At 40.3% G+C, this 12295-nt stretch overlaps 1 protein-coding gene across 5 annotated transcripts in view; it reads left to right on the top strand.

The window, feature by feature from the left end:
- Positions 1–12295, top strand: part of WDR70 (WD repeat domain 70) — a 305235-nt gene that overhangs the window by 55230 nt on the left and 237710 nt on the right. For all 5 annotated transcript variants that reach the window (XM_033932685.1, XM_033932678.1, XM_033932670.1 and 2 more), the window contains exon 7: positions 1074–1207. In XM_033932685.1, the coding sequence (XP_033788576.1) occupies positions 1074–1207 (134 nt within the window). The remainder of the gene's footprint in view (positions 1–1073; positions 1208–12295) is intronic.

The following is a 12295-nucleotide window of genomic DNA, read 5'->3' as shown; positions in this document are numbered from 1 at the left end:
AGTGGTATGATTGACAACTGTGCCGAATGGTGCTTAGGAGTTAGGGACAGATTCTGTAAACAGCACCTATGTGGGTAACTGTAACAAAAATGTGGGAAACAGTGAATATGTCTCTCATTGTAATAAAAAAAAAAACCTTTGAACTAAACAATCAATTTTAAAAACCATAAAGAAATGCAAATGTTTGAAAAAATGTTATTGTGCCAGCCTGTTGCATTTACAGTTTAACAAGTGGGAAATGAGAGGTAGGTGGTGGCAAATCTTAGGAGGAGGTTGAGGCTAAGACATTGATAAAGTATGTGTGTGTGTCAGTGATGGAGAAAGAAAGCTAATCAATGTCCATCTGAGGTGAGGGGGAGAATGTTCACCCCACAGTCCACTAATCTGAGCTCCTTACTTCTAGCTCCCCATCAAACAAAGCAGGCAAACTACACCTATGATTAGACCTATAGATTTTTTGCAGAAGTAGAAGCAGATAGGAGCTGGTTTTTAATAGAAAATGACACAGGGACAAAGTTTTCACTGTTCCTGTGGGAACTCGTTTTCCTGTCCCTGCCTCATTCCTGCAAGCTCTTTCTTCATCTGCACAAGTCTCAAATGCTTTTAAATCATAAATCTTGTGTGGTTAAGGCAAAGCTTACAGGAATGGGACAGCGACAGTGACAAAACTCACGGGACAGGAAAATTTGAGTTCCTGTGGGGACAGGGAAAAATTTGTCATCGTGTCCTTCTCTGGTTTGTAACAAACCCATCCTTAATATATTTGTTCCTAGGCACCCTGAATATACTTTTGTGATACCGTAGCAAGAGTGTTAAAACCTACCCCTGACAACTACCATCTTCCAGGCTGCTTTAATGACAGACTGAAATCCAATGTTAAAGACTTGCTTCCTATCATGTATATTCAAATAGCATTTTATCTAGAGTGTGTGTGTATTTTAGCAGAAAAATAAATGTGTTGCTTTTTTATTGCTTTTGGTGCATTGAGGCTTTTTTGTACAAAATGGTGGCATAGGAATATTTAGATTGTGCAGCAATTAAATTGCTGGGGGTTTTTTTCCCCTATCATACAGGTTTCTGCTTTGGGGCTGGATCCTTCAGGTGCCCGTTTGGTTACTGGAGGCTATGACTATGATGTTAAATTTTGGGATTTCGCTGGAATGGATGCATCCCTTCAAGCATTTCGATCACTTCAACCTTGCGAATGGTATGTAATAAATATTTTTGAATTGAGAGATAGCGCTGACAACTTCAAAAACTTTGCACAGTGGGTTCTAACCTCTTTATATATAGAAGTGGCTATTTAAACTAGTTTTGATGAAGTTGTTTATTGTCTGCTAGATTATGTATATAGTTTATTATACTCCATATAAGTATATGCGGAATATACATTTTTAAAATAAAGAAAGAAAAATAGTTGGTAAAGTAATTGTAATTTGAAGTTTATTATATTGAGAGTCTTCATTACGTTTTAAATTTGTGTGAGAGATATTCATCTGAAAATAATTTAGATTTTTAATTCAGTGAGGTAATAAATTTAAATTACCTGGTTATAAAACTAGTCTAATTTAAGCTAGTAATACACATTGATGTTGACCCATTGCTAATACATATAGAGAAGCTAAAGCAGATTACTTTTCTAGTTTGGAAATTAAATACACTCTTGATAGCTGCTGTGAAGTTGAAATTGAGGAATAAGTGATAACTAAGGTGAAAAGCTATATGAAATTTGATGTGACTACAAAGTAGACTAATATCCTAAATGGTATTTATCAAAATGGATGCCTTGAAGTATTAACTCTATCCCTTTGCTTCTATGCCTCAGGGAAGTACAGTAATCTGTTAAACAAATCCTCTGTAGCCTTATATATTTGTTCTATTAGTTTCGCAGCATGGAAATTGAATTATTTTGAGTTTTTTCATCCATATGAGGGGTTAAAATTTATAATACTGAGATGTCGGCGCATACACTTTACAAGCTAACAGTGTTAGAATTAGCTTGTGGCTAAAACAGTAGAAATGACTTTTATAAAATTACCTGGCGCAGGTAAAGGAATGTGTACTCATATAATACATTTCAAACTGACTTTTACTTGCCATGTCAGGAGGTGTTTCTGGTGGCAGATTGTGCCATGGTTTAGAACTATGGGGGTCTTTCACTAAGGTGCACCAGCTGATTTAGTGCATGCTAAATGCTAACACGCCCCTTATATTCTATGAGCGTGTTAGCATTTAGCACGTGCTAAATTGGCTAGCGCACCTTAGTAAAAAAAACCCTGGGTACACAAGTTAGCAAGTATTAATGGGCTAGATTCACTAACCTGCCCGATCGTGGCTGATCTGCAGTAGGTCGACGAATTCACAGAGGGTCAACATGCTAATGGGGGCGATCAGAGGAATGCCTCCCACTGACCACATGTATCGCTAGTGAGCGATCCTGAAGCATGCGCAGAGCATCTTCTTTGTCTGTAGATGGTCTGCGCATGCTTACAGAGCTGAGAGCTGCTTTTCAGATTTTTTAAAACTTTTTTATACTTTGCAAGCCCGTGGTTTTAACCCGCTTTAAACCCGTGGGTTAAAACCATGGGCTCGCACTGCGGGGGAAGGGCAGGAGAGTAAGGGAGGCAGAGAGCAGGAAAGCCGGGGAGGCAGAGAGCAGGTCACACCTTTCAGGGCAGAGTGGCAGAGATGCAGGGGACTTTTTTGATGGTTTGATGGGCTGCAGGGCTGGGATTTCAGGGTGAGGACAGTTGGAAAGGACGTGAGCGACTGGTCCCCAGCAGTCGCTTCTTCTGTTGATCGGCCAGCCCAGTTGGTGTCCCAGATTTGTTTAGTGAATCGCTGACTGCCTACGTTGCATGCTATTTCCCCTCATTTGCATGCACGGATCAGAATTGGATTGGCACAGAGGTTAGTGAATCAGGGTCGGAGGTAAATTGGGTCGCAAAGAGGTCGCAAACCGATTAGTACACGATCGGTTTGCTTAGTGAATCTAGCCCAATGTGTCTGGGTATTTATTATGGGATAGTTTTCAAAATGAAACTACATGCATATTTTCAACTTGTGCAAACTAATAAAACTACCCTTTAAAACAGTGGTCTTCGCTAATTTTTAAGCGAGGGCCTTTTTGTGTCCAAATGGGCTGAAGGAGAGCCGACAAATGCCACTTCTCGACATTCATTCCTACGAGAGCACCTGGCCTTGGTCACACATGCAAAACACAGATAAACTTTATGCAAATACAGAACCACAAACTAAGGACTAGATGCACTAAAGTCAGCGATTGCCGCTAAAACTGTTTTCACACCTTTAGCAACGATCGCTGTTACCGACCTGATTCACAAAACTGCTCACCGCATGTTTTTTCCCTCGATCGCCCATTTTCCGATCTGGCCATGCAAATTAACTAAAACCCTATGCAAAGTTGCCAAGCAATTGATGTACTAACATCACTTGGCTATGAAAAAAAAAAACCTCAGGGGTTTTTGCTGTCGAAAAAACCGACAGGTTAGACCTGTCGGTAACTGATTGGCTTAGATTCCTCTCCCTTATATCCCATGATACAGAGGGAGGAACCTAAGGCTCTGATTGGCTCAGAAGCCTAAGGCCCCACCCAAGGGGCAGGACTTTAGGAGTCTGAGCCAATCAGGTCCTTGGGCCCCTCCTCGTGTATTACAAAATGCACCATGGAGGAGAAAGCCCTGCCATTTGGAAGCAGCGAGCCTACGAGCAGGATAGACTAAGCTTCCGTCCTGCTCTAACATCTCAGAGAAGATACTAGGGGGGGTGGGTTCAGGTGGACAGCAGGGGTCCTCTGGTGGCAAGAGGGAGTGGGCATCCCTCCTATCTTATCGCTGCCACAGGGGGAGTTCCATTGGCAGGAGGGAGTTGCATTGGCAGGAGGGAATAGGCATTCCACCTGCCATTTTCGCTACTGTGGGAGGATCATGGTGCCCTACCAGCAGTGACAGGAGGCTGCTTCCCCTGTCACTGCTGTTAGGGCTCTGTGCATGTGTCAGTTACTCACTGAACAATCTCTCAATTTTGCATGTAAATGATTTGCACCTCCATTAAATCATTTGCATGCAAACTTGGTAGTGCTTTGATCGCTAGTTCAGAATCGGCCAACAGCAATCCAGTCAATATTACTGTCTATCTTTAGTGCATCCAGGCCTAAAAGTCCTACTATGTGCAAATAAAATCCTAAGATGCCAGACTGCATGCATTACAACATCAGAGAAATAGAAACAAATGCATTTCTTTCTGAACAATGCAAAATATAGACAGCAGAGATAAATTCTTAAAATGGACATATTTCAATTACTAAACTGAAAATAAAATCATTTTCCCTACCTTTGTTGTCTGGTGAATTTATTTTTCTATTGTCTTGTCCCAGTCTTTTGTTGCACTTCCTTATGTCTATGCTCTTAACTTTTGTTTCCAGGGCCGCCTTATGCATTTGCTATATTTCTCTCCTTCACTTTCTGCCCTACATCCATCTTTTACTCCAAAACCTACCAGGAACAGAGAATCACTTCGAATCACTTTAGAAGTTCCAACTTTAGAACTTCGCTGTGCTCATAAACCAATGCCTCACAAGCGCCATTATTACTTATTCATAGGTTCTTTGGCTTATAAAGTTTTATGCTGGGATTTTTGAAACAGCTATTGCAAAACACAGTTCGTGTCAAAGCTGCTTTTCAGACCAGCAAAACTAAGGGCCTGTTTTATAAAGTTGCGCTAGCGACTACCGCGTGGCAACAGCCCCGAAGCCCTTTAAATCTGTATGGGCTTCGGGGCCATTACAGCTTTGTAAAACAGGCCCTAAATGTTTTCAATTTAATTTTTTTTGAAACTTAGTTACTTTTGAAAGATTCAAGTCTGTGTGACATTGTTGCCATTTATATGTGTTATAAGTTTGTGTGCTATGATTAAGCTGTGAATTGCACCACTGGTGAAAGTTTTTTCTTTTACAGCACTTATGAATCATTGATTTATGAGCACAGAGAAGTTCTAAAGTTGGAACTTATAAAGTGATTTGAAGTGGGTTTTGGAATGAATTTTTATCATATTACCCCCTAAATATGTACTCCGCTATACCCATTGTTTATTTTGGAATAAACCTACATCTTTGTATTAACTTTTTTAATATTCAACTTTCTTCAAATTTTCTGCTTCCTTCTCAAATCTATCTACTTCTATTTTTCTATATTTTCCCTTCTTTTCTCTTCCCATCTGTCCACATAAACCATCTCCTCCCCCCTCTCTGTTTTTCACCTCATCTCCTCCCTCTTTCTTCTTCTCTATTCCCATCTTTTCTTAAACAGTGTTTTTTAATTTCCATCTCTCTAACTTTTTCCACCCCTCCCATCCCTGTATAGTATCTCCTCCCTCTCTCTTCCCCTCTGGTGGTCTGACATCTTTCTTTTCTCCTTCCCACAGTCTGGCATCTCTCTCTCTTCCTTCCCTTCCCTCCTCCCCTTTGTGGTCTGGTATCTCTCTGTCCTTCCCTTCACATTCTCCCCTACCTTAGTGTGGAATCTCTCTCTCTCCTCCTTCCTTTCACCTGATCTGGCTTCTCTCTCTCTCCTTCCCTCCCCCTCAAGTAGGCCAATATCTTTCATCTTACCATGGTCTGGCATCTTTGTCCTCCCCTTCCTTCCCCCAGAGATCTGGCAACTCTTTCTTTTTTTTCTCCCCATCCCCCACGGTCAGCATCTCTGTAGTAACCCTTCCCCAGTGTTCTCATCCTCCACAGGATTCAGCAGTTACTCACCCTTCTTCCCGGTAGTCAATCTTTTTAGTCTTCAGGCTGCCAGCAGCGTGAATGAGGTAAACATGCAATAGCAGAGGGAAAGCTTCTAGGCCACTGAAGGCAGCATGTTTACTTCACTCATGCTGCTAGCGGCTTGAAGTGTGAAAGAGCAGCTGCAGGGAGAAAGACGTGTTAGATCCCGTGGAGGGGGGATGGAACCCCGGACAGCTGTTCGGGCTGCCCAGAAGGTATATGTGGGCCACCTTTGGCTCACGGGCCTTGCAATGAAGACCACTGTTCTAAAATAATAGGGAAAACTTAGATTTATTTCAGCACTTTTTTGTTTAGCTCTTAGACTGAAATTTTGGCTTTAGCAACCTTTTTTTTTTTTGCTGCAACTTTATTTTATATTAGCCAAAAGAATGCATACATCTAATCAAATTGTTGCAATTCATCGTAAAAACTGTCAAGACAAATCTTAAAATAACCCAAATTATGCACTTCCCTTTCAAAAACACTCGATCCATAATAAAAGTTAAACAGCTGTCAACAGCAGCAATTATTAAACTTATTAACCAAATCATTCAGTTTAACTGCAGATGCATACATGTGCATGGTCACTTCTCATTCACTCCTCAATCTGCAATCTGAACTTAAATTACGTGGTGACAGAAAGAGGCCCAAATTGTCAAAAATGTCTGCTTTCTTCTTAAGCATAGTTGATCATAGCACCTTCATTAACCATTCACCCAGAGAGGAACCCTCTTTTCTTTTCCAGCACTTTGTTACTGTCATTTTGGCAGCCAACAGAACATACCTACTACTGTAATCTTCCTTTTCCTTTATAACCCCTCCTGGGCAATGAAAATCCTTAACATAAAGAAAATAACATAATGTTATCATGTAGTCTATATTCTATCCCTTGGTGACTAAAAATGGCAGAGAATGGACTCATATTAAAAAGCAATAATGAAAAGGGATGCACCCCAAACTTAATTGGGCTATGCAGAGACCTCAGTATTGACCTGAACCTGCTGCTTACAATCAGTGGAAACCATTCAAACTCCTGTAAAACAGAGCCTAAATCACATTCAAAAAGACATTGAAGCAAAATGGTATAGCTGACTCCATCTAATACAGCTGTAATATCTAAAACCCCCAGCAACTAAGCGGAAATGCCAGAATTGAATGCCCACAAGACTGAATCAAACAATGAGAGCAACGGTGTTTCTGGGCTTTGCAATGGCTGGAATCCATAGTGAAGTAAATCAGGAGATTATGTTCATCAGCAAAATAATACTAACTGCAAATATGCCATCTGTTGAATAAGTTTATTCACAAATGGCAAATTTAGATACAGGCCAATAACTGGATACAGTTAACTACTACTAATTATATGTGGGAGTGGAAGAGTAGCTTACTGATTAGTTCAGTGGAAGATGAAATGACCCAAGTCAGCAAACTAAAAAGTAGCAAATCACCTAGACTGAAGGAATACACCCCAGAGTACTGAAAGAAGTCAAAAATCTAATCTAATCTAATCCTTAGGTTTGTATACCGCATCATCTCCACGTTCGTAGAGCTCGACGCGGTTTACAGTAGGAGAAATAGGAAGGAACTACAACAGAGGGTTAGAGGTAGAAGTGTGAAGAAAATTTAGAGGACTTGGGATGCCAAGATATAAGAGTTTCCTTGATTCCTAAGTTGGAGGGAGACTTACATTTTTTGAGAAAAGCCAGGTTTTCAGATGTTTGTGGAAAACTTGGAGAGAGTTCAAGTTCCGAAGAGGGGAGGTAAGGTTGTTCCAGAGCTTAGTGATTTTGAAGTGGAAGGAGGTCCCTAGCTTTCCTGTGTGGGAAATGCCTTTTAGTGAGGGGAAGGATAGTTTTAATTTGTGGGAGGATCTGGTGGTATTAGGGTTTGAGGAATTCCAAGAAAGAGGGATAAAGGGAGGGAGGATACCATATAGGATTTAGAAAGTTAAACAGGCGCATTTATAGTGGACCCTGGCGATTATCGGAAGCCAGTGGAGCTTGGCCAGGAGCGGGGAGACATGGTCAAATTTACTTTTAGTGAAGATGAGCTTGGCCACGGCATTCTGAATCCGTTGGAGTCTGTGGAGGTTTTTCTTAGTTAGGCTTAAGTAGATAGAGTTGCAATAGTCCAATCTGGAGTGGGTTATGGATTGGACAAGGAGGGTAAAATGTTTTTGATGGAAGCAGGATCTAACTTTCCTCAGCATGTGAAGGCTGAAAAAACATTTTTTTACCAAGGATTGGAGGTAGTCATTGAAGGACAATGTGGAATCAATGATGATGCCCAAGACCTTGCTCGAGAACTCAAGCTGCAGAGAGGAGCCAGAGGGTAGTGGGATGGAGGTGGGTAGGTGATCTAGTTTTGGACCAAGCCAAAGAAGTCTTGTTATGGACTCATTCAATTTCATTTGCACAGTGTGGGCCCAGGATTGTAGGTTCATTATACAAGAGGATATGTTCTTAGACAGGTCGGTCAGGTTCGAATCGGTCTCGAGGAGGACGAGGATGTCGTCTGCATAAGTGTAAATTGTTTCAAGGGGGGATAGGTGGAGGAGTTTTAGGGAGGACATATAGATGTTGAAAAGGATAGGGGAGAGTGGAGAGCCCTGCGGGACTCCACAATTTGGTTTCCAGGGGGAGGATGAGGTGCCATTCATGTTAACAATGTAAGAACGAGAGCGGAAGAATTTAGAAAACCAACCTAGGGACAAACTCATCACTACTTTACAAAGAAACTTTGAAGACCTTTCTAACCGCAGCAGAAGATCCAATTTAAGGATCATTGGGCTCCCTGAATCATCGGAGGGATCTGATATGGTTTCCTTTCTTTCTACTTTCTTGCCTGCCACCCTGGGACTTGTCTTTTCACCTCCTCTGGAAATAGAGCGTGCTCACCGCGTGCCGTCTCATCTTTCTTCACATGCCTCCTCTCCCAGGCCCATAGTGGCTAAACTACTCAGATTTCAGCAAGCGCTCCAAATTCTAACAGCAGCTAAATCTAAATCTCAAATGCTACACCAAGGCAGAAAGTTCTTCATTGTTCCTGATCTAGCTAAAACTACAGCCTTAAAGAGAAAAGCATTTCTCTCCCACCGGCAGGAACTTAAAGACATCGGAGCCAAATATGGTCTTATGTACCCAGCCAGGATGAAAGTAACCTACAATAATCGCACTACATCATACACTGATCCTGAGGAGCTGGCTGCATTCCTAGACTCTTTGAAAATGCACTGATACGCTGAACTCTTGATATCACGATTTGCCTTTGTGTTCTCTCTTGTTATAACCTGTATGAATATATAATTCATTGTTTTTGTGAATAAGCACACCACTTTTAAATTTCCTTAAATTGAACGGGTGTGGAGTTAAGTAAGTTGTTCTATATGAGTTGTTTCTCCATGCTCACAGGAGCACCCTTAAACTGTACTATCTTATACATAATAGTAAGGTCTCTCTATTTTCTGACCTTACAATATGCTGTCACTAATAGTATACTTGCTCTTATTCTTATGCTTTCTTTCTTTCTTTTTATTCCTTCTGGCAGTAGTGTCTACCTGGTATCCTGGTTTTACCATTTGTTGTTTCATTATAAAGGTGATGATTACTATGTCTTACCATCGTATACAATAGACTATGGCTGATTTACATATCATCTCTTTTAATGTGAATGGTTTGAATCATCCTATTAAAAGGAAGAAGATAACTAATTATATGTTAAATAAACATCCCGATGTGATCTATTTACAGGAAACCCATCTCCCACCTGCTGCCGCTTCTAAATTTGATTTGAAGGGATATTCCACTCATTTGTATTCCCCTGCGACTCAGAGAAAGAAAAATGGAATATCAATACTTTTCAGTGATAAACTATCCCCTATCATTCACTCTGTTAAAACAGACTCTGATGGAAGGTGGTGTCTGGTACATGCTGCGTTGCACTCCGTGGATTTTGTGTTCCTTAATATTTACGCTCCTGTTTTGGATCATCCGGATTTTTTCAAAGACCTTCAGCTGGCGTTAGTTGAATATGACTCTTGTTCTCGAATATTGGGCGGAGATTTTAATCAAATTCAAGATATCTATATAGATCGATCATCCTCTTGCAAACCCTCAAAATCTAAATCTTTTGCAGCTCTACATGCTTTAAAAGAAGCCTTTTCTCTTGTAGATCCATGGCGTTTACTGTATCCCAAAGGTAGAGAATATTCACACTTTTCACCACCACATAATACCTACTCGAGAATTGATTTCTTCCTTCTCTCCTCCTCTCTCATTCAAGACGTGACAAATACTTTCATACACCCAATAACTCTTACAGATCATGCAGCTATTTCATTACATTTATCTATTTCTGCCCCACATAAAGAATCTCCCTCTTGGCGACTTAACAATACTCTGCTTTTAGATGAGGTAATAGTAGAAAAAATCAAATCTTTTACTACGGAATTTTTTGAAATCAACACCAAAGATCCAGAAATTTGTCCTTCTATTATTTGGGAAGCTTACAAAGCTTCTCTCAGAGGTGAATTGATCAAACTTGCTTCCTGGAAAAAAAAACAATCCATCCAAAAAGAAAAAGAACTGGAAACCTCTATTAAAAATTTAGAACTACAACATATGTCCAACCATCTACAAGATCAATCCATGCTCCAACGTATTCAAAACTTAAAATATGAATACAATACTCTAATCTCATGTACGGCCCGTCGTGACATTTTCATTTCCAACTCTGGTCACTATATGGGAGATAATCTTATGGGTCGCCCTTTGGCTAGATATCTCAAAACTAAATCAAAACGCTTGCACATCTCAGCTGTTCAAGATTCATCAGGACAATTAGCCAGAACCAGATCTCTGATTTCTTCCCAATTTGAAAAATTTTATACTACCTTATATCAATCTGATTTTTCAGCCTCTGAAATGGATTTAGACTCATTTCTATCCTCACTAGCTCATCCAACTATATCGGAATCTATTAAAGCAAAACTGGATGCTCCTATAACTATATCTGAGATTGAAAATGCTATAACCTCTCTACCCACCGGGAAAGCTCCGGGCCCGGATGGCTTTACAAATGAGTTTTTCAAATGCTTTCGAACCCTATTGACTCCTCAACTCCTTGCATATTATGATTTCCTTCACTCCACTCCGGACAAACAATTTAATTTCGCTGAGGCCACGATTGTAGTTATTCCCAAGCCAGACAAAGATGCTACTCTGGTTAAAAATTTTCGTCCTATCTCTCTTCTTAATTTGGATTACAAAATTATGGCTAAATTACTTGCACTAAGACTCACCACAGTGATCCCATCTCTCGTACATGGAGATCAAACTGGATTCATCAAATATAGATACATTGGGGATAATCTTCGTTTATTTCATCATATCAATGCTCACGCCAAATCAATGTCGGATCCAGTGATTGGTCTAGCCATTGATGCCGAGAAGGCCTTTGACCGAGTGGAGTGGCCTTTCTTATTCCGAGTTCTGAAATGGTACAACTTTGGTTCTTTCTTTACAGACTGGATAGAAACATTATACAGACAACCCACGGCTCGTATCTTGATTAACAACTCTCTCTCTAATAGATTTTCCCTCCATAGAGGTACCCGTCAAGGCTGTCCTCTTTCACCATTATTATTTGATTTAGCATTGGAACCTCTATTGACAGCTATCAGACAATGTTCCTTAATTAAAGGTATTCCGTCGTCCAATCGAGAGATTAAACTAGCAGCTTACGCTGACGATATTCTTCTCTTTCTAAAAAATCCTCTTATCTCTTTACCTCATTTTATCCACATCGTATCTCAATACTCTCAAATATCTGGATATTCTGTTAATTGGGAGAAATCAGAGATTTTTCCGCTAAATGTTCACATTTCCTCCTCAGATCTAGCTCATTTTCCTTTTCCATGGTCACAGGGAGCTGTAAAATATTTAGGGATTTTAATACATAAAGACCCATTACTTGCTCAGGATCTCAATATATCTAAAATCAAAAACTTAGTTTCAAGTACTACATCTCGTTGGTCCCCGCTTTATTTGTCCTGGTGGGGTAGAATAGCCTCTATTAAAATGACCTTAGCCCCACAAATTAATTATACTCTATCTATGCTTCCCCTTCTCTGCCATAAATCATTCTTTCATTGGCTTAATATGAAAATTACTGAATTTATTTGGAACAAGAAAAAACCTCGTATTGCTCTCGCCAAGCTGAAGGCCTCTAAGATTAATGGTGGCTTAAATTTACCTGATTTTTATTATTACTACATCGCCTCCTTAGCCAAATACGGAGCTCACTGGATTGTTGACTCATATCCACAGGATAAACCAGCATGGTTTGAAATGGAATGCTTTTTATGTGCACCACTACACATCTCTTGCTTCCTTACAGTGTCGATACCTAGACACTTGAGAAAATATTCTTTATTGAGTGCAACGCAACATGCTTTTCAACTATTAGATGCAGCGGCTGAGATCTCTGTTGCTGAAGGCCCACTTATGT

Source organism: Geotrypetes seraphini, chromosome 1 (assembly GCF_902459505.1).
Source record: "Geotrypetes seraphini chromosome 1, aGeoSer1.1, whole genome shotgun sequence".
NCBI classification, from domain to species: Eukaryota; Metazoa; Chordata; class Amphibia; order Gymnophiona; family Dermophiidae; genus Geotrypetes; species Geotrypetes seraphini.
This window is presented reverse-complemented; position numbering and strand designations above follow the sequence as displayed.